This window comes from Podarcis muralis, chromosome 18, assembly GCF_964188315.1.
Source record: "Podarcis muralis chromosome 18, rPodMur119.hap1.1, whole genome shotgun sequence".
Classification (NCBI taxonomy): Eukaryota; Metazoa; Chordata; class Lepidosauria; order Squamata; family Lacertidae; genus Podarcis; species Podarcis muralis.
Window position 1 is genome coordinate 6,524,589 of NC_135672.1, and position 27,578 is coordinate 6,552,166.

The window sequence follows — 27,578 nt, forward strand, 5'->3', positions numbered from 1 at the left end:
ATCATGGCGAGAGCCTTTCCTCCTTTTCTTCCTTCTCTAGCTGGCATGTCTGTTCAAACGCATGGGAAACCAGAGCCTTGTAGATTTTATTTCTCCCTTCCTTTCTCTTTTCTGGGCGTATCCGCAGGGGCTGTCCTCCGTAGTGCTTAGCTCCTCCCTCCCTGCAAAAGTTTACGTCCTACATCAAAGGTGCTGCAATACCTCTTCAAACAAGCATGGCTTCTTCCCCCAAAGAATCCTGGGAGTTGTAGTTTTCTGAGGGTGCCGAGAGTTGTCAAGAGACACCCCTTATTCCCTTCACAGAGCTGCAATTCCCAGAATGGTTTAAAAGCCAATGCCTCTTCGCAGGGAACTATGGGAACAGCAGTTTCACAAGGAGAGGAGGAGGCCCCCTAACCACTCTCAGGACCCTTAACAAACTAAAGTGGTACCTCCGGTTGTGGACAGGATCCGTTCCAGAGGTCCGGCCGGAACCCGAGGTTTCTGCAACCTGAGGACCGCTTCTGCGCATGCGCGGTCTACTGCCTCTGCGCATGCGCGCGGGGCAAAACCCGGTAAAATACTTCCCGGTTTGCCGCGCACGCATTCTGAAGTTTACGTAACCTGTACAGCTCTCCCGGGATTATTTGGGGGAATCCGTGGCTGTTTAAATTGGGATTACTAACATGGAATTAGACTGTTTTAAATGTGCACTGTGAATGCAGCCTAGGTTAAATTAAGAGTGTCATAGAATCACAGAATTGAATTCTGGTGCTGGAGGAGACTCTTGAGAGTCCCATGGACTGCAAGAAGATCAAACCTCTCCATTCTGAAGGAAATCAGCCCTGAGTGCTCACTGGAAGGACAGATCCTGAAGCTGAGGCTCCAAGACTTTGGCCACCTCATGAGAAGAGAAGACTCCCTGGAAAAGACCCTGATGTTGGGAAAGATGGAGGGCACAAGGAGAAGGGGACGACAGAGGACCAGATGGTGGGACAGTGTTCTCGAAGCTACCAGCATGAGTTTGATCAAACTGCGGGAGGCAGTGGAGGACAGGAGTGCCTGGCGTGCTCTGGTCCAGGGGGTCACGAAGAGTCGGACACGACTAAACGACTAAACAACAACAACAAAGAATCACAGAATTGTAGAGTTGGGAAGGGACCCCAAGAGTCATCTAGTCCAACCCCATGCAATGCAGGAAACTTTTGCCCAGTGTGGTGCTCGAACCCACAACCCTGAGATTAAGCGTCTCGTGCTCTACTGACAAAGCTATCAGTTGACTTGGTTTTTTTTTAGACAGTGTTGATATTAATGAACCTACGGTATGAATATCATACCTTAGGTCCATTGATGGACCTATGAATATCAATGGGGTCTGCTCTGAGCCTTGCTAACATTGGACTCAATGTCTGTTCTTGAGAATTAGTAACATTAACTGCAACTCTCCTTCCTCGGTGTGCAGGGAGTGAGCTCTGAAAATATGGACACTGTGGTCATTCAGGCTCACCCAGGCGAAAGCAAATTCATTCGCTGCTACTGATTGCTTTTCAGCCTATTGGCCAGTGCCAGTGTCGTCACCCGGCACTCACAGCAAGGTGCATTGCATTTTCCTTGTGATTCTTTTTTCAGTAAGGTTCGCCAAGGTTAGTCTTCCCCAACGTGGTGCCCTCCAGATGTTGTTGGACTCTGTTTCCCATGAGCCCTACCCAGTGTGGCTGGGGATGATGGGAACTGGTGCCACAACACATAACACCTGCCCTGATTGAAGAAGCTCCTAGGTTCAGGGGCTTGGGCAGGTGCTAGAGGGGGGAAGTACCAAACCTGTCTTCCCACCTTATGTATAAAGTTCATGGCTTCCCCCAAAGAATTCAGGGGGTTAGACTGGATGGCCCCAGGGGGACCCCCATCCAATTATACAATTCTGTGAAATGTCCTTGCATGCAGCCCCTGTCTTCCTTCGTAGTTCAGCCACTGCTCCACTGGCAGAACAGCAGTAACTGAATTTGTTCCTAATTCATCCCCAGCTCCCCACTACCCTATTAGAAAGCATTGTTCAGAATAGCTGTTTGCACGACCCACAAAGGGAGATAAAAACACGACAAAATTGAAACCAGGAGCAGCTATTTAGGCACATTTATTCGGAATCCAGTTGAAACGGTTCTGTTCAATTAATTCAGCAAAAGTAGAACTGTAGAGGGGGAAGGGACCCTGCGGGTCATCTAGTCCAACCCCATGCAATGCAGGAATCTCAACTGAAGCATCCATGGAAGGTGGCCATCCAACCTCTGCTTAAAAACCTCCGAGGAAGGAGAGGCCACCACCTCCCAGGAGAGTCCATTCCACAGTCAAACAGCTCTTACCTTCAGAAAGTTCTTCCTAATGCTGAAATCTCCTTTCTTGTAACTTGAAGCCATTAGAGAAAACTATAGCTTGCTCCATCTTCCATATGACAGCCCTTTGAAGATGCGGGTGGCGCTGTGGTCTAAACCACTGAGCCTCTTGGGCTTGCCGATCAGAAGGTCGGCGGTTCGAATCCCCGCGACGGGGTGAGCTCCCGTTGCTCGGTCCCTGCTCCTGCCAAGCTAGCAGTTCGAAAGCACCTCAAAGTGCAAGTAGATAAATAGGTACCACTCCAGCGGGAAGGTAAACGGTGTTTCCGTGCACTGCTCTGGTTCGCCAGAAGCGGCTTAGTCCTGCTGGCCACATGACCCGGAAAAACTGCCTGCGGACAAACACCAGGTCACTCGGCCTGTAAAGCGAGGTGAGCACCCCAGAGTCGTCTTCGACTGGACTTAACTGTCAGGGGTCCCTTCACCCGTTACCTTTGTTGTCTCCAAATATCTTGATCCAGGGATGCCAGCCTCCCTGCCGCCCCCTTGCCAATTCGCACCCCACTAGATAATCCCACCCCCATTTTGGAAACCGCTGTACCAACCCTGTGCTGGATTTCCAAGAAAACCTTCCTAGAATTGTGGTTTGATGCTAAAGCCTCTGGCCTTACGAGAAGCCAGGATAAAGCTTCAATACGGATACACCCTTTTCTTATTCTCTCTCTCTCTCTCTCTCTCTCTGATTTCATGCTTCTCTTTTCTTTCCCTCGCTCCCCTGCCTGCGATTCTCCTCCGTCTCAGCTTTTCACACGCAAGCGTGCATGGTTTGGGCAATATTTCCTTTCCCTATCCCCCCCCCAACCATCCTCCCCCCGCATGCCAGCACATCCCGCCGCACCATTTTCCGTGCTACTCCGCCAGGGTGGCGTTCCCGAGCATCAAAAACCCGTTTTTTGTTTAAAAAAAAATCCATTAAACTAAAGGTAAAGTATTATTTTTTGATCTTGCGAAAGAATTCTGCCTTTAACTCTTCAAGTACCAGAGACAATAGACTGTAGGACACCTGGAGGAAAATCTAGTGGGACGAAAAGAAAATTGGCTGGGAGGGACCTAAAAAAATAAATTTTAAAAAAGCAAACCAGATCAGTGATTATTGGTGGATATATTGCCATTTCTAACCCAACAGTAAAAGTGGCAGATTTGGGCTTTGCTTTTGCTGGGCGATTGGCTCCCTTAGAAATAACAATAAAACAACGACAATCTCTTTTCAGTATTTTTGGGAAGCGCTAACCCATTCAGAGGACTTTCACGGGCGTGCAAAGTGCACGGGACAGATTTGTAGGGAAAAAGTGAGGGCAGGTTGAGCAGAGAGCCCCCGCCCCACCCCTCCAGAGCTTTTGACTCTGTTGAAAATGCATTTAAGGGGAGAAAAGGTTCTCTTTGTGATTTAGAACTCTTAAAAGAGTTGCAAGCTTGCACCCCCCCCCCTTTCTGCGCATAGAATCAGTGACATCGAACAGATGTATGCAAAGTCTATGGTACCTAAAGGGTTAAAAACAAAACAAACAACAAGAAGTAAAGCCACTTTGCATTTGGTACATGGCAACTCAGTGAAGGGGCCCAATTCTTGAGGCCTGGACAGTCATCTTTTAAGGCCGCGTGAAAGCAGCCGCGGAAGGTGAGTACTGGCTGGTCTCAAGCGGATTCACAAATACAGCCCAACCTGTTACCTTTCCCGCATGCTCGGCACCCCTCTCTCTCTCTCGGCCACGCTCCACGCAGCTCTGGGCACGCTCCCCTACTCCTGGCGGCCTTCGGGAAACCCCACGGGGGGTGGGGGGAGGAAGGAGGTGCAGGACAAGTGAGTTGGAGGTGGGCGAAGGCTTTTTTCGGAGCTCTCTCCAAAGGGAAAGTTCTGACCTCGCTCCAGTCGCTGCAAAACCTCCTGCGTCCTCTGTCGGGAATGGCTGTCTCTCATGCAACGCACACATCCACACAGACACCCCTGGATTTGCACAGGTTGGGCTGGATTGTGATGGAAAGGCCATGAAACCCCTCCGAAGGGGTCCTCCTGCGCAGACGATGCGGTCCAGACAAGTAGGAACTGTGGTTCTTCTGCCTCCCTTGCTTTGCTTGGAAAGGAGGAAGTCCCCTGTCTCCTCGCCTATTTCCCTGCCCCTCTAAGGAAGGACGGGCGTTCACACATGCACACGCACACCGTGCCTTCCTCTCGGAGCTTTTAGAGGGGTGAGTGAGCAGGGCCATCCTCTGGAATAGCAGGACAGCCAAAGAAACTCTGCACTCTGCTTTTATTTTTATAAAATATTATTTTGGACCGGGGCTGGACTTTACTCTTTTTTTGGTACTGGCTGGGGGGGGGGGGGTTGGCTCAGAATGCAAACAGGGGAAAGGGGGGGGGGAGAAGTTGGGTAGGTGAGGCCAGGTCTGACTCTGCAGTGGGTTTCTGGAAAGTTTTAGCTGAAGAACCGCCCCATGCTTACAGGCAGTTGAAAGACCCAGAGTCGGCATGCGAGGGCAGCCGCTTTTAGGCATTGAGAAGAAGTCTTCTCTCTGGTCAGAGCAAAAGGCGGGTGAGTTAGGCGCAGAGGTTGAGAAAAGGCGCAGGGAAAACACTAAGGATGAGTTATTCTGCATATTCCGAAGCTAAGCGATTTACCGTATTTTTCGCTCTATAGGACGCACTTTTTCCCCTCCAAAAATTAAGGGGAAATGTGTGTGCGTCCTATAGAGCAAATGCAGGCTGAGCGGCTAAGCCCAAAGCCAGAACAGGGAGACGGAGCGCTGCATAGGTGCCTTCACCCCGCTGCTCTGCGGAGGCTTCAAAGGCTGTGCTCCGGGGGCTTCAGGCAGCTATCCGCAAGTCTTTGGAGCGCAGCAGGAGTTCCCGCTGCGCTCCGAAGGCTTGGGGATAGCCGCCTGAAGCCTGGAGAGCGAGAGGGGTCGGTGCACACCAATCCCTCTTGCTCTTCAGGCTTCGCTTCTCTGGAGAGGCGCTGCACAGTTTTCCCTCTCTGTGCAGCGCCCCTTCAGCGAAGCGGGAGGAGAAATGGAAGGGGGAGAATCCCCCCCCCCCTGTTCTCCCCGTCCTATGGTCCGGTGTGTCCTATAGAGCGAAAAATACGGTAGGTGCTTCGGTTTAAAGACAACAGGACGCCAGTTCTGCCCTGCAGAAAGGAAAACGCAACTCTGAGTCGCTCCAGAATAATGCGTTGGAGCTCTCCAAACCGTTTGCCCCCGCCCCCGCCACAGAAAATAGTAGTCCTAGCCGAAAGGCAACATGCAGAGATCTGCATTTATCGCTGCAGTGCAGAACCAAGAGGCCGAGGAGGAAACAGAAACTGTTCTGAAGAGGACGCATAAAGCCCTGAGTTCGAACCCCGACATCTCCTGGTCGGGACGGGAGAGTCTCCTGCCATGTGACGGCACTGTCCCCCTGCGGACGAGGGCTGTCTTTGAGAAAGGCCCAGACGGTGGGGGCATCAAGCGAGTTAGTGTCTCGTTGAGGAGGCAGGACATTGGAGGAAGGCCTTAGAAACCCACCAGGAGTGCGGTCTGGCCTCCCCCGCACCAAGCGACCCTACCACTCTCGTAAGAAAGTCTTATAAAGTTAGCCGATGCGCGGAAGGTAGGTAAAAGAGACTACGAGGACTCTGGAAGTACTTGATTTATACTTTTTTTTTTTTTTGTATAACTAGAGAGATTATTATTATTATTATTTTATTTTGTTACAATCATTATTTCCCTTCTTTTGAATTTGTCCCCCCTTTAATGCAGCGACTTGCTTTCGTTACTAATTTTCCGTTGCTGCCCCAAGCTTGCCGTTTGCTTTTTACTGCCGCCCCCCCCCCCCCAGCTTTCTTCTGAATGTCTGGTGTGTTGGAAGAACGTTAATCCAGGGGTTGCTGATGGGCTGTATAGCAAGTTGCTTGGACTTGATTACTCACGAAAGCGGTGCTCTAATAAAAAGGCTCTAAGGCCTGGATGTGCCCATTATGCTGCGAAGGTCTGCAGACGTTTGCGGGGGGGGGGGGAGAGATGAGGCCCCAAATGCACCACCCCAAACCTCGCAGTTAGAAGAGGAACCCCGTGGCCTCTATCTAGAGTTCGTTTTGGAGGATAAAAGACAGCTATCCTAGGCTGCTTGTGACCTTAACAGCGTACAGCGGACGCTCGGGTTGCGAACGTGATCCATGTAGGATGCACGTTCGTAACCCGCAGCGGCACCTCTGCACACGCGCGGGTTGCGATTCTGTGCTTCTGTGCATGCGCAAAGTGCGATTTAGTGCTTCTGCGCATGCGTGACTGCCAAAACCCAGAAGCGGCCCATTCCAGTGCTTCCAGGTTTTGGCGGTCCATAACCCGAAAAAACGCAACCTGAAGCATCTGTAACCTGAGGTATGACTGTACTTAGTTACAGGTGCACCCACCCCTTGGCTAATTTAAGAGACCTCCGTTTGGATTGCAACCCCGATTTGCAAAGTAGGAAAACTTTGCCCCTCTCCCTCCCCCCCCCCCCCCGGGCCGTGGTCCCGATCTGGAGCTCTGCAGGTTTGCGGTACCCCAAAAAATGTCTCATCCGAATTAATGGGGGCATTGTTTTATTTATTTTTGTATTGGGGTGGGGAAACCAACCCTACACTCAAGGGGAAGAACGGGGCAGTTAAGATCACAAGCTGGAGCAGTGCCAGAATTTGGGGGTAGAGGGGAGAGAAGATGAAAATATCGTCTCCGAATTCCGAGCTCAACTCTCTCTGTATCTCGAAAGCAGCTCTGTAACGAAGCCCAGTGGATGAGTGTGTAGCACAGCCAACTTTCCGTTTAGTTTTGCCTAACCTCAGTATTCATTGAAGCCCTGGTTCCAATTGTTATTTCAGCAACCCAACAGCTGTATTCCCGCCTGAGCTGGGAGATTTGGGGCATAAATTTAGGAGGAGAGCAAAATCGGAACAATGGATCCAGAGATTCATCACAAGTGATTGACGCTGTCATTTTCAGAGTACAGTGGTACCTCGCAAGACGAATGCCTCGCAAGACAAAAAACTCGCTAGACGAAAGGGTTTTTTGTTTCTTGAGCTGCTTCGCAAGACGATTTCCCCTATGGGCTTGCTTCGCAAGACGGAAACGTCTTGCAAGTTTGTTTCCTTTTTCTTAACACCGTTAATACAGTTGCGACTTGACTTGACTTCCAGGAGCAACTCATAGAACGCGGTGTGGTAGCCTTTTTTGAGGTTTTTAAAGACTTTGGTGATTTTTAAGGCTCTTCCAAAACTTTCCCGACACCGTGCTTCGCAAGACGGAAAAAATCGCAAGACGACAAAACTCGCGGAACAAATTAATTTCGTCTTGCGAGGCACCACTGTAGACCTCTCCAGCGTAAGTCAGAGGTGACCCATTGAAATTAATGGATGCAATTTACTTAGGCCTGTTCATTTCGGTGGGTCTACTCGCGAGTAGAGCTTAGTTGGCTATAACCCTTCTGTTGCTCCGGGAAGACCCTCCTGATTTCCCTCTCCCTGTTGAAACAGGGTAGGCTGTTCTTCCCCATATTTGAACAACTTTGGGGGAAAGAAAGAAAGAAGAAAATGCAAAATTGCCATGCAAAATTAGCACCATAACCCCAGTGCGAAGAGAGCTGCCTTATGAAAGACTCCCTTCTTCTTCCAGCAAATCTTTACAGCTGTGAGCATTGCAGCTCTTTGGCAACTGGGGGGCTTTAACTTCACTTGCATATCAGACCTGGAAGGAATTGCTTGCTGGGCTGCAGCGAGCCCTCCAAAACCCCTTTTGAGCAGGTGTTCAGCAAGAGGAAGGGGGGCCGAGGGCCGCCGTAGGTCAGCGACAGAGCATCTGTTTTGCATGCACCACGTCCCGGGGTCAGTCAGCTGGCACCTGCTGGGAGGGCTGAGCATGTCCAATGCCTGGAACTTCTGGACAGCTGCTACAGTGCTAGCCACCACTTTAGAGAGCCCAATGGGACAACGATCTGGCTTACTTTAAGGCAGTTTCCTGTATATGCCAGCTCTCCGCTCAGAACCATGAGGACTAGAACAAGGGTCAGCAAGGTTTATCTTGCCTGGGCCGGATCGGTCCCGCGGTGATCCCTCTGTGGGCTGGATCCTGTGATTTTCAACATCTGCGCAGACGCGATTTTCAGCACTGCGGAAGCGACTCCCCTGCACCGGTTTAGTGCAGCACAGCTCGGTTTGGGGGTGGCTCGGGGGCCGCTTCTGGCCCACGGGCCTTAGGTTGTAGACCCCTGGACTAGAACCTTATACTTACAGAAGGACCGCAGCTTCGTGGTAGAGCCCAGGCTTTGCATACTGAAGTTCCCAGGTTCATTGCCAGCAACTCCAGTTAGGACTGGGCACCCTGCCTGCCTGAAATCGGGCAGAGCGTCTGCCAGTCAGTGTAGTCCGTCCTGCGCTAGATGTTGCAGAGGCGCAAAGCAGCTTGCTATGCTTCTGTGCAGCACTCAAGTCAGAGGGACCCCCTTTGCAGTTCTTCCCTGGGGGGGGGGGGGGAATTGGCAGCCGGGAAGCGGGGAAGAAAACGTTGGCTTCCCTGCTCCGGCCTCCAAATAGCCTCTTGCAGATAAAGGCCACGTCTTCCCCAAAGCAGCAGAGCTACTCGGGAGTAAGCAGCACCGCCTGCCGAAATGTGTAGCAGCAGACTGGATGGCTTAATAGTCAAGTAGATCTGATGGCCTTCCTGGTTGAAGGATCTGCTTGGGGAAGGTCGCCTATTTTATGCAGCAAAAACGACCCATTTCCTTGCTTCACTTTTCTGCTGGCCTACGGCACCTGCGGAAGTTTCTCTTCCCCGTGTGAAGAACTGGAGGAGGTGTCCAATCCTTTGGACCGGGGAGAACCGAGGGAAATTTCCCCTTGTTGCTTTTGTGGAAGCACTGCAGAGAATCGCAGCAGGATCCACCACCTACGTGGGTTTTTCCTATTAAAAATGGGCACGATCTCTTCCGGCGTGGGGAGGGGGGACCCTGTCTCCCCGTCTCCCAAATCCACGTAGATGAGCAATTCTGACTGTTGAGCTTGGCCACATTCACACCGTAAAGCTCTGTGCTGCCGCTTTAAACAGTCGCGGCTTTCCCCTCAAAGAATCCTGGGACCTGTAATTGGTTCAGGGTGCTGTTGAGTTCCTAGGCAAACTCCTGCCCTCCAGATGTTTGGGACTACAATTCCCATCATCCCTGACCACTGGTCCTGTTAGCTAGGAACAGCACTCTGAACCAATTGCAAATCCCAGGATTATTTGGGTAATCGAAGTGGCGTCGCAGCACTAGAAGCACACAGTGCAAATTTGACCCTAGATAGATTCTGTTCCGAAGGAACGGGCAGGAGTTAAATCTGTAGTAGCCTTACAAGCAGTTGAGTAGAGACCTTTGCCTATCTGTGCAAGCCACTTATTTTGCTTTGTACGATTCGCATTGCAAGACCCCCCCCCTCGCTTTGTTTCCGTTGCAATTTTGGCTTTGTTCATTTTGGTTTTGGTTTTGTTTTTTAATTTAAAGGAAGCAGAACTCCGTTTCTTTTTTTTAATTTCTCCCCCCTTTTAAATTTTGTCCTCCTAAGCCAAATTTTCGTACATTTCGTTTTAGATTTTTTTGTTATCATTTTTCCTGTTTTTCTTTTCCCCCCTTCCCATCTTTTGTTGTTTTCCCGACCCGAACCCCACCCCTCCCGCTGTCCCCGATACCTCTCCCCTTCCTCCTTCCCCCGACGCCCCCACCCCGCCCCCGAACTTCCCCTACTGCTCCCTTCTTCCCTCCTCCCACCCAACAACAGAACCGTCCGCCCCCCCTCGAGACGTAAAATGTGTCAGCACCAGATCCACGGCCATTCTGGTAAGTTGGCGGCCCCCTCCAGCCGAGAGCCAAAATGGCGTCTTGAACGGATATAGCGTTCGCTACCGAGCCCTGGACTCAGAGGACACGGAGCCGAGAGAGGTGACCAACATTCACGCAAGCACCAATCAGATCCTCCTGGAATCGCTGGAGAAGTGGACCGAATACCGCATCACTGTGGTGGCGCACACGATGGTGGGATCCGGGCCAGAAAGCTCACCGGTCATCGTCCGCACCGACGAAGATGGTAATTGGTTCCTCCGCTTCTCTGTTGAGACTCCTGGAGAGTTAGGCCAGAGATATTGGGTGGGGCAAGGGAGGGAGGGCAGGGGCAGGTCCGTCTTACCCATAGGTGCTAAGGGTGCAGGGCACCCGGGCGCCAGCCCAAGAGTCCGGGGCCCGGGATAGATAGATAGATAGATAAACTTTATTCGCATTAGCCAATGGCCATAGCAACATAGAACAAGCAATATATACAATTAAAAAGACAACATTGAGTAAAAAGGGCATTCAAATGACCAAGATTATCGTTCAGATAGTGGCCCTTAATCTCATGGCACCCTCGATAAACCTAGCAACCTTTGCTGTTGTCTGATCATTTTGATCTGATAATAATAATAATAATAATAATGATGATGATGATGATGATGATGATGATGTTATTTATACCCTGCCCTCCCCAGCCAAGGCGGCTAACAACCAATAGTAAAAACGAGTTGAATGAATACAACTTAAAAACAAGATTAAAATACAACATTAAAACAGTTAAAATGCACAAAGAAAGAACAATGTGGCCACAGATGGGCGGCCTGGGATGGCAAGTAAGAGTGGGGTGGTGATCTCATTCCTCAGATCTTTATAAAGGGGACAGGACAGGAGAACATGAGCCACTGTTTCCAAATTGCCGTGGCCCGGGAGTTGAGTCCGGGGAAGAGCTTGCCCGTCAGCCGGAGTGCTGCAGCAGTTCAGGGGCAACCAAGCCAGTGAGAGACTGAGGCGGCCGCGCTCCTGCACGCCTGGGACTGGGCAACCTGGAAGCCGGGCAGATCTTTGGACCCCGGCGCTGCATATGCTTAAGACAGCCCTGGGCAGGGTGTCCCAAACAGAGCTATAAGGAGCCTTTTAAGGCAGGGTTTCCAAAACCGATGCCCTCTCCATCGCTCTTCCTGGTAACTTCCAGGCTGGGCTACCGCAATTCGCTCTACAGGGGGCCGCCCTTGAAGGCGACCCGGAAACGTCAGTCTGAAATGCAGCCTCCCAGAGTGGCTGGGGCAACCCTGTTGGGTTGCAAATACAAATGTGTAGTTCGCTTTTTAAAACTTGCTGGTTTATTTCCAAGCCCAGTTTGAGGTGTTCGTGTTGGTCTTTAAAGGCCTCAACGACTTGGGCCGCAAGTAGTAGTAGTAGTAGTAGTAGTAGTAATAATAATTTATTATTTATACCCCGCCCATCTGACTGGGTCTCCCCAGCCACTCTGGGCGGCTTCCAACAGAACACTAAAATACAATAAAATACAATATCTGAAAGGCCGCCACGTAGCCTCTCAGGTGCTGAGATCAACAGTGGGGAGGGGGCTCTTGGTTGTTCCTTAGAGTGGCAGCCCAGGGGGACGGGGCCTTCTCTGTGGCAGCCCCTAAGCTAGCCGTGGAACTCGCTGCATTCAGAGGTGCGCCTGTCACCTTCATTGTAGAGCTTGCAGAGAATGCTGAAGACGTGCTTACTGGCTTTTGGGCCCCAACTTACTCTCTTCTCGTTGTAATTCACTTTACGCTGCTTTGTAATGTTGTGTTTTAACGTTGTAACCTGCCCTGGGACCTTAAGGTGAAGGGCGGGCAATAGACAAACAAATGAATCTCAGTTGGTGAGACCATGGTGGTGATAACAGCTAAAGGCTGCAGGTTCGATCCCCTTACGGGACAGGCGCATACTTCACACTTGCTCCCCTGTAAAAAGAAAAGATCTGCTTTCCAATGGTGTGTGATTGAGGGCTTAGCTCCATCCGATGAGCCTCCTCCCCTTTATTTCTGCGCGAGATTAGCCCGGAGCAGGGACTCATGCAGAGACACAACTCTCTTAGAATAATTCCACGATGTGCGCGTGCATCTGGTCTCACCCTGGCAGAAGGACCTCCCTGCTCCGAGTGGAAATGTATTGGGAAGAGGAGGTGCCAGAGCACTCACCCAGAGGTGCAACAGGCAGCTTTTCCCTCCCTCCCTTTCTCCCATCGTGGTTGGGCGTTCGATAAGCCCTTAATTAATTCCTAGTGGCACTTCCTTTGTTTTAGAGGGCCGTAAATATCCCACTCTCTGCCAAAGACTGAGCACCCGAAGCCATGTCTGTAATGTAGTAAGATAAACCAATTACAGCGCAGGAGTTTCTGGAATAATTTTAAAAAGAGAGAGAGACAGACTTGTGTTAGGATTTAAGGACCATATCGCTGCTTTGTTTGAGATATTCTTTTATCTCCGCATTGTGGCGTTTTAGTCCGTCAGTGCAGCGTTCGGCGGCGGGGGGGGGGGGGGGAGACTGTCCCTCGGCAAAAAATAATTCCCTTTGTTGACTGTGCCCGGCTGCAGGGGGTTGGACTAGATGGTCTTTGGGGTTCCCTTCCAAATCGACGATTCTTGCGGTTCCGCAGAAAGTCAGCCGGAACCTGAAGCAGGGGACTGAGGGATTTGAGTGGATCTGGCTTTGTCGCCACGCGCCGCTCTTTGCAGCACAATTTGCTTTCGGCAAATGCTGAAGTTGTTCCTCTTTGATTCCTGGGATGAGTGTTTTGAGCGCTCACCCCTACCTGTGATTCCCACATTGCGGGGGGTTGGTCTAGATCAGTGTTCCCCAACCTTGGGCCTCCAGCTGTTTTTTTTGGACTACAATTCCCATCATCCTTGACCACTAGTCTTGCTAGCGAGGGATGATGGGAGTTGTAGTCCAAAAACAGCTGGAGGCCCAAGGTTGGGGAACACTGGTCTAGATGACTCTTGGCACCCTCCCAGCTCTCCAGTTCTGCAATTCTAACCATCCTACCCCACTCTCCCTGTGGCTGCCGTCCGTTTTTAAAGGTAAAGGTACCCCTGCCCGTACGGGCCAGTCTTAACAGACTCTGGGGTTGTGCGCCCATCTCACTCAAGAGGCCGGGGGCCAGCGCTATCCGGAGACACTTCCGGGTCACGTGGCCAGCGTGACATCGCTGCTCTGGCGAGCCAGAGCCGCACACGGAAACGCCGTTTACCTTCCCGCTAGTAAGCGGTCCCTATTTATCTACTTGCACCCGGGGGTGCTTTCGAACTGCTAGGTTGGCAGGCGCTGGGACCGAGCAACGGGAGCGCACCCTGCCGCGGGGATTCAAACCGCCGACCTTTCGATCGGCAAGCCCTAGGCGCTGAGGCTTTTACCCACAGCGCCACCCGCGTCCCCTGCCGTCCGTTTTTAGCAGTTTTTAATTCTGGATTTTCACTTGTTGCAGCCTGCCCTGGGACACTCCACTGCTGGTGGAGGTAATAAATTTAATAATAAGAAGAACAATGCTTTATAGCAACGGTTCTCAAACTTTTTCCCCTGGGCCACACTTCCCCAAAAAAAATTTTTTAAGGCTTGCGCCACACCAGGTTTTTTTAATTCACAACAAATACATTTGACAATAAAAACCAACAACGCCTACTACTAGTGCTTGATTTTGAAAAGATATCTATCCAAATTCTGAAAATAAATTTTAAAAATTGATGCTGTACTATATTATTTCCCCTAAATTGATTTTTGATTTTTGAATTTTATTGTTATACTGTATTTTATGCTGCTTTTATAATTAAGTGTTTTAAATTTGTTGTTAGCCGCCCTGAGCCTGGTTTTTGAACCGGGAAGGGCGGGGTATAAATAAAAATTTATTATTATTATTATTAGTTATTATATTACACTGAAGTATTTAAATGTTTATTCGATTGTCCTTGAGTCTTCCTACCTAACCTATCACAGAATAGTAGAGTTGGAAGGGACCCCAAAGGACATCTAGTCCAACCCCCTGTATTGCAGGAATCTCAACTAAATCATCCATGACAGATGGCCATCCCGCCTCTGCCTAAAAACTTCCAAGGAAGGAGAGTCTACCACCATCCGAGGGAGTCCCTTCCGCTATCAAACAGCTCTTGCTGTCAGAAAGTTCTTCGTCATGTTTAGTCAGAATCTCCTTTCTTGTAACTTGAAGCTGTGGGTTCGAGTCCTACCCTCCTCCAGAGCAGGAGAAAAGCAAGCTTGCTCCCTCTTCCATGTTGACAGCTGCCACACCTTGAACCCAGAACCGCTGCTTTGCAGAGTGGGATTAACTGACTCAGGTCACCAAGGATTCTGGGTGGCCGAAATAGTATCCTAGCATAAATCCTGCTTTTGTTTCTCAGCAACCGTGGCAGCTCCAGGTTAGGCTGTGACCGTCCCTTGGAGTGCCACCATTAGTCATCATAGCACTGAGCTACATGAGCGGGACACGGGTGGCGCTGTGGGTTAAACCACAGAGCCAAGGACTTGCCGATCGGAAGGTCGGCGGTTCGAATCCCTGCAACGGGGTGAGCTCCTGTTGCTCGGTCTCTGCTCCTGCCAACCTAGCAGTTCGAAAGCACGTCAAAGTGCAAGTAGAGAAATAGGTACCACGGAAGGTAAACGGTGTTTCCGTGTGCTGCTCTGCTTCGCCAGAAGTCTGTTGCCTCTCCAGCTGCCAACACCTCCTCCTCCTGCCAATCTTCCGGGCTCTGAGCCTTCTTCCCCTGGGGGTTCCCCAACTGGTACCTCCCACCACTCCTTTGCATCCAGGCAGCCCGTGGCACTACGTAGCAGGACCAGGGGTCAGGGATAGTGGTAGTCCCAACCACTTCTGGAGACCCAAGCTTTGAGAACCATGAGGACTAGTGCCTTTAGATATAAGGGAAAGGTTGCAACTCACTCACAAGGCTCACTCCTACACCTTTGGGACCTGACGCTCCTGAACCGCTGTGTTTGCGTAGAGAATAAAATTGGGCTAAATGGCAGAGAAGCCGATCTCAGGTCCTTTGAACCCTGGATGATTTTAGCGTCATTTGAATTTCCTGTGTTAAAGCTGAAACATGCACCTTCTCTCTGTCTCTCTCTCTCTCTGTTCCTCTGGCTCCTTCCTTTTCCTCTCTTCCAGTGCCCAGTGCCCCGCCACGCAAAGTGGAAGTGGAGGTTCTGAATTCGACGGCCATCCAAGTGTCCTGGCGCTCGCCGCTCCAGAACCGCCAGCACGGGCAGATTCGCGGCTACCAAGTACACTACATCCGAATGGAGAACGGGGAAGCCAGCGGTCTACCCCAGATCAAAGACGTGATGCTGGCTGATGCGCAGGTGAGCGCTGCTGCTGCTGATGATGCTTCTCCTAATCATCTGCGATAGCCTAACATCCGTTCTCTGCGCGCTCTGCTGACGTCTGGGTTAGGCTACTGCAAGATGCTAAGTGTGGGGCTGCCCTTGAAGATGGTTCAGAGCCTGGGCGCATAACACCAAAGCTGACCCCTAGGCTGAACAAACCCCTGTGTTGCAAAGAGAACGTCAGCAATGTCTAGGCAACACAATGACCATGTACCGTATTTTTTGCTCTATAAGACGCACCAGACCATAAGACACACCTAGCTTTTGGAGGATGAAAACAAGGGAAAAAATACAGTGGTGCCCCGCAAGACGAATGCCTCGCAAGACGGAAAACCCGCTAGACGAAAGGGTTTTCCGTTTTGGAGGTGCTTCGCAAAACGAATTTCCTATGGGCTTGCTTCGCAAGACGAAAATGTCTTGCGAGTTCCTGCAGGGGTTTTTTCCTTTCCCCCCCTTTTTCCCCAAGCCGCTTATCAGCTGATCCGCTAAGCCGCTTAACAGCTGATCCGCTACGCCGCTTAACAGCTGATCGCTAAGCCACTTATCAGCTGATCCGCTAAGCCGCTTATCAGCTAAGCCGCTAAGCCGCTTAACAGCTGATCCGCTAAGCCGCTAATAGCGCTAAGCCGCTAATGGGCTTGCTTCGCAAGACGAAAAAAACGCAAGACGAAGAGACTCGCGGAACAGATTCTTTTCGTCTTGCGAGGCACCACTGTACTCTGAATCTCAGAAGCCAGAACAGCAAGAGGGATTGCTGCACAGCAAAACCTGTTCTGGTTTCTGGGATAGCTGTGCAGCCTGCATTCGCTCCATAAGACGCACACACATTTCCCCTTACATTTTAGGAGGGAAAAGGTGAGTCTTATCGAGCAAAAAATACGGTACATACGCAATAGACTTTATAGAATTCCTTCAAACCATAACAAGTCCTTCAAAAACCCATCTTATTTTGAATGGATGTATGTAAATGAAAATATCAAATGCTGTGGAACAGTGCTCATGTAATAACGTAGTGACTATTTTCATTTACATACATTCATTCGAAATAAGGTGGGTTTATGAAGCAATTCTATATCCTCCCACCACGATGACAAAGAATTCTACGAAACAGTAATCAATATCCGGAATCACTGTTCAGTGTTGGACATCGTATTTGCTGAATACACAAAGCTTCACAGCTTGTCTTTCATTGTACAAAGTCAGGTACCTCGCTTCATTTAAAGATTTTCAGAGACTTTGCGACTAAAGATTTCATTTTGGACTTGTTATGGTTTTAAGGAATTCTATAAAAGATTGTCTATTGCGTATGTACATGGTCATCGTGTTGACTAGACATTGCTGACACCTAGACTGCACTGGCTACCAATTAGCTTCCTCGTCCAATCCAGCGTTGGATTTGACCTACAAAGCCTTATTCAGCTCTGGACATACCAGCGCCGAGGGCCTTGTGGCAGTTCCCTCGCTGCGAGAAGCAAAGCTACAGGGAACCAGGCAGAGGGCCTTCTCGGTGGTGGCACCCGGCCTGTGGAACGCCCTCCCACCAGATGTCTAAAAGAACAACAACTCCCAGACTTTTAGAAGACATCTGAAGGCATCCCTGTTTAGGGAAGCTTTTAATGTTTGACGGTATTTTAATATTTTTTTGGAAGCCGCCCAGAGCGGCTGGGGAAACTCAGCCAGATGGGCAGGGTATAAATAATAAATTATTATTATCATTATTATAGTATATCTCCAGGACCGCCTCTCTCCTTATGAACCAACCTGGACGCTGAAATTGTCCTCTGACGCTCTTATCTTTGCGTTCCCTCCAAGGGAGCTCTAGAGCAGCGGTTCTCAACCTGTGGGTCCCCCCGATGTTGTTGGACTACAACTCCCATCATCCCTGAGCTCCGGCCTTGCTAGCTAGGGGTGATGGGAGTTGTAGTCCAACAACATCTGGGGACCCACAGGTTGAGAATTGCTGCTCTAGAGGGTGGCAACATGAGAACAGGCCTTTTCAGTGGTGGCTCCCTGCTTGTGAAACGCTCTCCCCAGAGAGGCTCACCTGTCGACATCATTATCTGCTTTTAGTCAACAAGGCGAAAGCATTTTCCCCACCACACTTCGGCTCTTAGTTATTATCTGCAGCCTCTTGTTAGTGGGTGGGATGTTTTAATCCTGCCTTTCAAAAGGGGGGGGGGGGATGAATGCGTTTCAGATGTTGATATGCTCTGTTTCATATTGCTTTTAACGTTACGTGCTTTGATTATTTACTGTGAGCGCTTTGAATTGCTTCTGTAAGAGGGAAAAAATATGTTGGAGGGACGCGGGTGGCGCTGTGGGTTAAACCACAGAGCCTAGGACTTGCCGATCAGAAGGTCAGCGGTTCGAATCCCCGTGACGGAGTGCGCTCCCGTTGCTCGGTCCCTGCTCCTGCCAACCTAGCAGTTCGAAAGCACATCAAAGTGCAAGTAGATCAATAGGTACCACTCCGGCGGGAAGGTAAAGGGCGTTTCCGTGCGCTGCTCTGGTTCGCCAGAAGCGGCTTAGTCCTGCTGGCCACATGACCCGGAAGCTGTACGCCGGCTCCCTCGGCCAGTAAAGCGAGATGAGCGCCGCAACCCCAGAGTCGGTCACGACTGGACCTAATGGTCAGGGGTCCCTTTACCTTTTAAATATGTTGGTGGTTAAACCTGGGAGGTTCCGAATGCAAGGCAATATGCGCTGCAGCTGAGCTCTGCCTGCATCAAGTATAAATTGCCTTCTGAACCGCTGGTCCATTTGGCTCACCATCGTCCACTCTGACTAGCACCAGCTGTCCAGGGTTTCAGGCAGGGACTGCATGCACACAGGAGCTCTAACCACTGAGCGACATTCCCCCCGCCCCCCAAAAACAAACCTTTCACCTTGAAAATGTTCCACGCTCCGAAAAGGGTTGTTGTTTCCCCCCCAGTTGGCGCCACTGCAGATGCTGCCTTTTCAAAGCTCTGCCACTGCTATCCGTAAAATTCTAGTTGGGGGGAGCCCAAAGGTCATCTAGTCCAACCCCCCAAGTAGCGCATCCTACTAACCTCATCCCTCCTTGGACCTCCTCCTCTTCATGGGCTTCCGAGAAGCGGGCTATTTTGCTTCCTCTGCAAACTTTCTCTCTCTCTCTCTGTCTGTCTTACACGTTTTCCTCTTTCTGTCCTTAACCGCATACCCTCTTTTGCTCAGTGGGAAACCGATGACACTGCAGAATACGTAAGTACGGACTCTTTCTTGTCCGGGTGACCCTTTCGCTCTGCTCCCCAAACCCCTTTCCCTTCCGTTGGTGATGCTGTGGCATTTGTGGATTTCTGCTTTCGCCCTTTTTCTCCTCCCATGCCCCATTCTGGCAGTTTCCCTTCCATCGCTCCAGGCAAAGGGAGGCCTTGCCAGCTGTTTACCGTATTTTTCGCTCTATAAGACTCACCAGACCACAAGACGCAGCTAGTTTTTGGAGACGGAAAACAAGAAAAAAAATATTCTGAATCTCAGAAGCCAGAACAGCAAGAGGGATCGCTGCGCGGCGAAAGCAGCAATCCCTCTTGCTGTTCTGGCTTCTGGGATAGCTGCGCAGCCTGCATTCGCTCCATAAGACGCACACACATTTCCCCTTACTTTTTAGGAGGGAAAAAGTGAGTCTTATAGAGCGAAAAATACAGTAACTGGGCCACCGCGCAGAAGCAGCTTCTGTCCACTATCATCTGTGATGTCTCTCCTAATTTATAGCTCTCAAAGCGGCTTTCAACCACACGTGTACAGTCTGGGGCAAATGTGGCCCTCCAGACCTCTCTACCTGGCCCAGGAAGCTCTCCCCAGGCACCACCGCCCATAGCTGTCAACCGTCCCTTATTTGGCGGGAAAGTCCCTTATCCCAGCGCCGCGTCCCGCTGCTGTCCCTTATGGATGATGTCCCTTAAATTTCCCGGGTTTCAAAGGAAGCAGCTCCTCTCCCTCCCTCCCTGCCGGCCAGGGAGGAGGGAGGCTCCAATTTGTTGCTTGGCTGCGTTGCTCACCCAATAAGGAGTCTAAAAATGACTGGGGGGTGGAGCTTGCATGCCTTGTGCTGATCAAATCGGCCGTGTTGCCTGGGGACTCGCCTTTGCTCAGCGCTTCCCAGCGGAGAGGTGACGGTGGTTTTCCTTGCTGCATCCCCTTTGCCGGGTTGCTGCGCTGTGGGAACCACCGCTTGAGGCTTCATTTGGCTGCTGGCTGGGCTTTCTGCCTTTGGCTCGGAGGGGCTCAGAAGTTGAACATACCTGTGCTCAGAAAATCCCTTATTTTGGCTGCTGATCCCTTATTTTCGAGGCTGCTGGTCCCTTATTTTCAGATTTGTAAGTTGACAGCTATGCCACCGCCCCCTCGCCAGCCCTGATTCGCACTCGCCTTCCATTTTTTTCTGAGCTATTCTTGGAAGCGTAGTTTGTGCAGAGGGCTGGAATTCGTTCGCCTTGCATGGAGGATGGAGCGGAGGAAGTAGGGAAAGTAGCAAAGTGTCCGAAGGTGGTGTTTGGCAAATCGCACTGCCCACCACTGACAAGTGGCCCCCTAATGTCACCCAGGAGAAAATGTGGCCCCCGGGTTCAGGGGGGAGGGGCCTTCCCACGCTTGCTGCACAGGAACAGATGCTGCTCAGTGTCCTTGCAGAACCAGGATTCTGCAAGCAGCGCTTCCTGTTCTGTCCAGGGGCCATATCAGCAGAACCTCCCTTCCACCTCCTCTGTAGCAAGCCAGCTGGGCCTCCGTTAGCCCACAGCAGAAGCCCCCTTTCCTTTGCTGGGAAATACGGGGAGGGGGCAGGTAAGCCCCAGCCCAAGGAATTGATCACAAGACCACACCACAGGCACACAATTTGAGCGGCAATGCCAATAATAATAAAAATTATTTATATCCCGCCCTCCCCAGCCAAAGCCGGGCTCAATTCATTATAAAATCAGTTCAAATCTAATTAATGGCACCCATTGGGCTAGAGTTCTGTGAGGATTACTGGAGGAGGGGGTCAGATTGTGCCTTGGCCAAAGGCCAGGCGGAACAGCTCTGTCTTGCAGGCCCTGCGGAAAGATGTCAAGTCCCGCAGGGCCCTAATCTCTTGTGACAGAGCGTTTCACCAGATCGGGGCCACGGCCGAAAAAGCCCTGGCTCTGGTTGAGGCCAGCCTAACCTCCTTGTGGCCTGGGACCTCCAAGATGTTTTTGTTTGAAGACCGCAGGGTCTTCCGTGGGACATACCAGGAGAGCTTTGGGTTCCCAGCCCCCACAAATATTTAATTGGGGGGAGCCAAAGGGACCTTGGTGGGACGTGGGTGGCGCTGTGGGTTAAACCACAGAGCCTAGGGCTTGCCGATCAGAAGGTCGGCGGTTCGAATCCCCGCGACGGGGTGAGCTCCCGTTGCTCGGTCCCTGCTCCTGCCAACCTAGCAGTTCGAAAGCACCTCAAAGTGCAAGTAGATAGATAGGTACCGCTCCGGCGGGAAGGTAAACGGCGTTTCCGTGCGCTGCTCTGGTCCACCAGAAGTGGCTTAGTGATGCTGGCCACATGACCCGGAAGCTGTACGCCGGCTCCCTCGGCCAGTAAAGCGAGAAGAGCGCCGCAACCCCAGAGTCAGCTACGACTGGACCTAATGGTCGGGGTCTCTTTACCTTTAAAGGGACCTTGGCTCCTGCGCTTGCTGCCCTGCTCCCCACCTCTCCTGTCTCTGAAACAAGGGAAGGGGGGAGACCCTGGCAAAGTGGCCTTGAGCTGACGGCGCAGTACCCCAAAACAGCTGCATTCCCACTCCCCAAAGGCACCCCCTGCCTGGAATTAAAGCGCCCCGTTGCCGCCGCCCTCAAACACACAGGCACCCTCTTCCAGAATCGGCTTGTCGGCAGGGGAGGGGTGCATGGTGTTTGCACGTGAAAAGGAGGTTTTTAATCTCCTTGAAGCTGCTGGGTTCTCTTTTCCTCCCCTCTCCTCTGAGACTCTGGACTCCTTTGAAGAAGCTGGCAGAACGTTTTGACAGCGGATGCATTTTCTGCCGAGATATGAGGGAGAGAAGCTGGGAGGCAGATGGAGGAGCAAAGGCCCGCCCCCCCTCTCTCTCTCTCTCGGCTGCACGTTTTGCATAAAGAGGATTCCTCAGAGTGTGTGTGTTTTCGTAGCTAAACTGTGTGCATTTCCTTCCCGCAACCTCGCAACCCCGCTTTTGCTTTTCCTCTCGCTTGCGTTGTGTCGTGTTCCCTGCATGCATCGCCGCTGTTGGTTCTCCCCCCCCCCCCCCCCAGCCACCGCCAAGCTCAAACTGTTCTGCCTTCGGTATTTTAAAAGGGTAAAAACATCTCTCTCTCTCCTCTTGGATTCGTGTCCCCAGGAAATGATCATCGCTGGGTTGCAGCCAGAGACTGCCTATTCCATCACTGTGGCTGCCTATACCATGAAAGGCGACGGCGCCCGCAGCAAACCCAAGGTGGCCGTGACCAAGGGGGCAGGTGAGCATCTCTCTTGCAGGGCTGTTGCACAAAGGCAGCTCCAGAATGCTTCCTTTTCTACTTTTAAAATCATTTTAAAAAATATTATTTCATCATCAACAACCATTACTAAACCCAGAAGTGCAGCATCAGGGTACAGTGGTACCTCGCAAGACGAATGCCTCGCAAGACAAAAAACTCGCTAGACGAAAGGGTTTTTTGAGCTGCTTCGCAAGACGATTTTCCCTATGGGCTTGCTTCGCAAGACGGAAACGTCTTGCAAGTTTGTTTCCTTTTTCTTAACACCGTTAATACAGTTGCGACTTGGACTTCGAGGAGCAACTCATAGAACGCGGTGTGGTAGCCTTTTTTGAGGTTTTTGAAGACTTTGGTGATTTTTGAAGCTTTTCCAAAACTTTCCCGACACCGTGCTTCGCAAGACGAAAAAAATCGCAAGACGACAAAGCTCGCGGAACGAATTAATTTCGTCTTGCGAGGCACCACTGTACTGCCTCGTGCCATGTACAAAGCAAGCGATAAATAAGAAGCAACAGTGATGGTAGCACCCCGTTATCAACCAAAACACCCATATTTCCCAAGGTGGCGTGGATGGTGAACGTTGAGCATTCTGAGTTTGAAGCGCAGGAATTAAAAAATCCTACTCCGTGCCGTAAGTTCAGGCAGTGATTGCCTAGAAGCTCATGAGAGTGATTGGCTAGAAGATAAGGATTCTGATTGGTGCCAAACTGACCATTCTGATTGGCTAGAAAATAAGGGTGTAAATTGGCAAGACGATCGGGATCCTGATTGGTGTGCAGCGGAGGATTCTGATTGGCTAGAAAATAAGGATGTAGATCAGCTAGATGATCAGGATCCTGATTGGCTATAAAATAAGGATGTAGATTGGCTAGAGGATCAAGATTCTGATTAGTGCGAAGCTGAGGGTTCTGATTGGCTAGAAAATAAGGATGTAGATTGGCTAGATGATCAGGCTATAGATTGGCTAGATGATCAGGATCCTGATTGGCTAGAAAATAAGAATGTAGATTGGCTAGAAGATCAAGATTCTGATTAGTGCGAAGCTGAGGGTTCTGATTGGCTAGAAGATCAGCATTTTGATTGGCTACAAGATCAGGATCCTGATTGGCTAGAAAATAAGGATGTAGATTGGCTAGAGGATCAAGATTCTCATTAGTGTGAAGCTGAGGATTCTGACTGGCTAGACTATATGATTGGCTAGAAGATTACTATTGTGATTCACTAGATGACTAGACCTTCCAGGACACTCCCCTGCAAAAAACTCATCTTTTGTGAAGATTTATCTTCATGTTTTTCTCCGCTCCTCCTCCTCATTTTCTTCCTAGATCTTATTTCATTGCTGCTGGGTTTGTCCATCCATCCATCACTGAAGGAGTATCTCTCCAGCAGATAAGCTCTTATCCAAGAACTCGTTCCACTTAACTCCAGATAGATAATTTGTTTTCTTTCTTTTTTAAAAGGAGAAAAAAAAAATCCTAATTTGGGGGAATTGCTTCTTTTCCTTGCCAAATCTTTCAAATGGGTCTTTGTCGATCTTTTATCTGCTTTGTGCTGTTCAGTCAATAATTCACATTTTGGTAAAGGGAATACAATTTCCCAAGCTCACATCATCCCCGGAGCTCACAGGGTGTTTTTGGGCCAGCTGCAGCCCCTCTCAGCCAAACCTGCCTCACAGGGCTGTTGTGGAAATAAAAGCAGGGTGCTGGGAGAAAGAACCGTCCTTGAATACAGAAATCCCAAGCCCAGCCCCTGGCAGTCTCAAGACAGGAGAGTAATTGTTGGTCAGAATCAGGCAATCCTGGACAAGCAGATGATCTGGAGTCCCAGTTTCGGCCCCTCCAGATGCCCTTTTTTAAAAAGTGTGCATTTGCGATGATTCGTGCACAGGGCAGTCACACACAATCCCACTTTCAGTCCAGTCACACTGCGGCGGATATCCAGTATCCTCCTGCTAAAGTCCTGTAATGTTTCATCCTGCAGGTAATTCTGGTTAATTTTTCTCCTGATTTTGCAATGCCATAGCTCCCCTTTTATATATATTATTAGTTTTTTAACATATCATTTTCAACAGTTATTAAACATACTTTTACATCTTATACAATTTCTTTGACTTCCATCACTCACATCTGAAAATTTTCCAATCTTTTCACTTAATATACATTTCTTACTTTCACTATTATTACATTTAAATCTCATAACTGATATCTCTCTTCTTTGCAATATTTCATATATTTCTTCTTACAAAACTTCTTGTAGTCCTGCTAGCGTAATTTGTTGATGACAGTCGCTCTTCAAATAGTTCGTATATTTCTTCCAATCTTCTGTAAATCTCTGGTCCCCCAGGTTTCGAATCCTTCCTGTCATTTTATCCAGTTCTTTTTTTTTTTCATTTTTCAATAATATTTTTATTCATTTTCCACAAAAGAAAAAAAACACATTTTTTTATACAATCAATTCACATTTTATCACACATTCATCTCTTTTTTTTACTTCCCTCAGCTCCTCTGCCGATCTTTCGTTTGCGTCAATATTATTAACGCATTTCTTAACTTAGTATTGCCTTTAGATATCTCCTTCCCTCCTCTTATTTTCTTTTTAACAATATTCCTCTGTTTTTCACAGAGTCTCTTGAAAACCAACAAACGTTATCTGTTCATCACATATGCCTTTCAGATCATCTGTATATCTTCCCCAGTCCTCGATGAACTTTTGGTCTCGTTGATACCGAATCTTCCCTGTTAGTTTGTCCAATTCTGCATAATCAGTCAATTTCAGTCTCCATTCTTCCACCGTCGGTAACTCTTCCTGTTTCCATTTTTGCGCATTTTATCCAGTTCTGCGTAGTCCATTAGTTTCGTCTGCCATTCTTCTTTTGTCGGGATTTCTTCTTGCTTCCATTTCTGAGCCGACAATACTCTTGCCGCTGTTGTTGCATATGAGAAGCAGTGCCATGGCTTCTCAGGGCAGCAGCAAAGCGGTGTCATAACTGGGGAAGCCATTGCACAGCGAACGGTTAAATAGGATAGATCCAGCGCTGAGATTTTGTCAAGAACTTGTTGCAGGGAGTCAGAACAAATCCTGAACCATCTTGGAATGTTTTCCTCCCTAAGAGAGCAAGAATAGAGAGTACCCATCTTCACTATACATTTAAAGCAGTGCCATATCACTTTAAAAAGCCCCCTCCCAAAGGATTCTGGGAGCTGCAGTTTGTTCTGAGTCCTGAGAACCCTTAGCTCTCTGCATTTGTCTCAAAATATGTTCCTGCATTGGCTCTTCACTTCTCTAAGGCCCCGTATAAGCCATAGGTTTAAGGCAGGATCAGACCACTTCAAACAGTCATGACTTCCCCCCCCCAAAGGATTCTGGGAAGTGTAGTTTGTTCAGAGTGCTGGAATTTGTTAGGCAACCCTGGACCCCTCTTACAGAGCCATCCTCAGCCATCTGAAATTCTCATTTCTTTAAACTGGCCATCTGTCGGTAGAGCATGAGACTTTATCTCAGGGCTGTGAGTTCGAGTTTGCCCACGTTGGGCAAAATATTCCTGCGTTGTAGGCGGTTGGACTAGATGACCCTCATGGTCTCTTCCAACCGTATGATTCTGTGGGAGGAGGAGGTGTCAGAAGCAGAAAAGGGAACAGGGCTTAGTGAGCAGGGAGAGGCTGTGGAAGAGAAAAGTTCAGAAACAGAAAAGGAGAGGGGCCAAGAGGTAGAGAGGAAGTCCGTCTGGTGAAGAGTCACGGATTTCTCCCCCTCCTGCTGCAACCAACTCCGCTCCCTCTGGTCTCACAGAGCCAAGAGAGGTGTGAACAGGGTGGAGGAGAGGTTGAGCTACATGCAGGCACAGTCTCTGATTGCCTGGGAAAAGCCCTGGAGAGGAGGGGACTTTGGCAGCTGTGGGGAGGCGAGGACTTTATATAATAATAATAATAATTTATTATTTATACCCCGCCCATCTGGCTGAGTTTCCCCAGCCACTCTGGGTGGCTTCCAATCAAGTGTTAAAAACAATACAGCATTAAACATTAAAAACTTCCTTAAACTGGGCTGCCTTCAGATGCCTTTTTAAAGATAGGATAGCTGCTTATTTCCTTCACATATGAAGGGAGGGCGTTCCACAGGGCGGGTGCCACTACCGAGAAGGCCCTCTGCCTGGTTCCCTGTAACCTCACTTCTCGCAATGAGGGAACCGCCAGAAGGCCCTCGGCGCTGGACCTCAGTGTCCGGATAGAACGATGGGGGTGGAGACGCTCCTTCAGGTACACAGGACCGAGGCCGTTTAGGGCTTTAAAGGTCAGCACCAACACTTTGAATTGTGCTCGGAAACGTACTGGGAGCCAATGCAGATCTCTCAGGACCGGTGTTATGTGGTCCCGGCGGCCACTCCCAGTCACCAGTCTGGCTGCCGCATTCTGGATTAATTGTAGTTTCCGGGTCACCTTCAAAGGTAGCCCCACGGAGAGCGCATTCCAGTGATCCAAGCGGGAGATAACTAGAGCATGCACCACTCTGGCAAGACAGTCTGCAGGCAGGAAGGGTCTCATCCTGCGTACCAGATGGAGCTGGTAGACAGCCGCCCTGGACACAGAATTGACCTGTGCCTCCATGGACAGCTATGAGTCCAAAATGACTCCCAGGCTGCACACTGGTTCCTTCAGGGGCACAGTTACCCCATTCAGGACCAGGGAATCCCCCACACCCGCCCGCCCCCTGTTCCCCAAAAACAGTACTTCTGTCTCGTCAGGATTCAACCTCAATCTGTTAGCCGCCATCCATCCTCCAACCGCCTCCAGGCACATTAGGCCCGACATCCCAACAAGCCTGTGCAACTCGTGTTCTTGCTCATTAATTCCCAACTCGCACAGTGTGCGATTCTCTGCCGCCTGTCCTCCTGACCTGGTCTGTCTCTCTTCTCTCCTCAAGTCCCAGGGAAACCGATCCTGTCCGTCCACCCGACTCAAGAAAACGCCCTGCTGGTCAAGTGGGAGCCTCCTCTGGACGCAGAGGGTCAGGTGCTGGGCTACCGCTTGCAGTTCGGCCGCAGGGATGTTGACCCCTTGGCAACGCTGGAGTTCTCCTCGGAGGAGGACAGGTACACGGCCACCAACATCCACCGAGGGGCCACCTACGTCTTCAAGCTGGCCGTCAAAAGCCGGTCCGGCTTCGGGGAGGAAGCGGTCCAGGAGCTCACCATCCCAGAAGACGTGCCCAAGGGATACCCGCAGATCCTTCAGGCCAGCAACATCACCTCCAAGTCGGTGCAGTTCCACTGGATGCCCCCGGTCATGGCGGAGAGGAACGGGGTCATAGTGAAGTACACCGTGGCCTATCGCGAGGCCGCGTCTTCCGGGAGCCCGCAGGAGAAGGATCTCCCTCCGTCTCCCGAGAACTCGTACACGCTGAATGGCCTCAAGCCCAACACGGCCTACGATGTTAAAATCCGAGCCCACACCAGTAAAGGTCCGGGGCCGTACAGCCCTTCTGTCCAATACCGGACGTTCCTCCTGGACCAAGGTAGGACTTGCCGACTTC

At 50.3% G+C, this 27,578-nt stretch overlaps 1 protein-coding gene across 7 annotated transcripts in view; it reads left to right on the plus strand.

Annotated features, from left to right (window-relative positions):
• PTPRS (protein tyrosine phosphatase receptor type S) overlaps positions 1-27,578 on the plus strand; it is a 295,013-nt gene that overhangs the window by 210,614 nt on the left and 56,821 nt on the right. For 3 of the 7 annotated variants that reach the window (XM_077922007.1, XM_077922006.1, XM_077922009.1), the window contains 5 exons: positions 10,130-10,435; positions 15,344-15,537; positions 18,757-18,783; positions 21,914-22,031; positions 26,970-27,560. The exons of 2 other annotated variants lie outside the window; for them this stretch is intronic. In XM_077922007.1, coding sequence (XP_077778133.1) covers positions 10,130-10,435; positions 15,344-15,537; positions 18,757-18,783; positions 21,914-22,031; positions 26,970-27,560 — 1,236 coding nt within the window. The remainder of the gene's footprint in view (positions 1-10,129; positions 10,436-15,343; positions 15,538-18,756; positions 18,784-21,913; positions 22,032-26,969; positions 27,561-27,578) is intronic. 2 more of the 7 variants (XM_077922008.1, XM_077922010.1) reach the window with 1 other exon arrangement.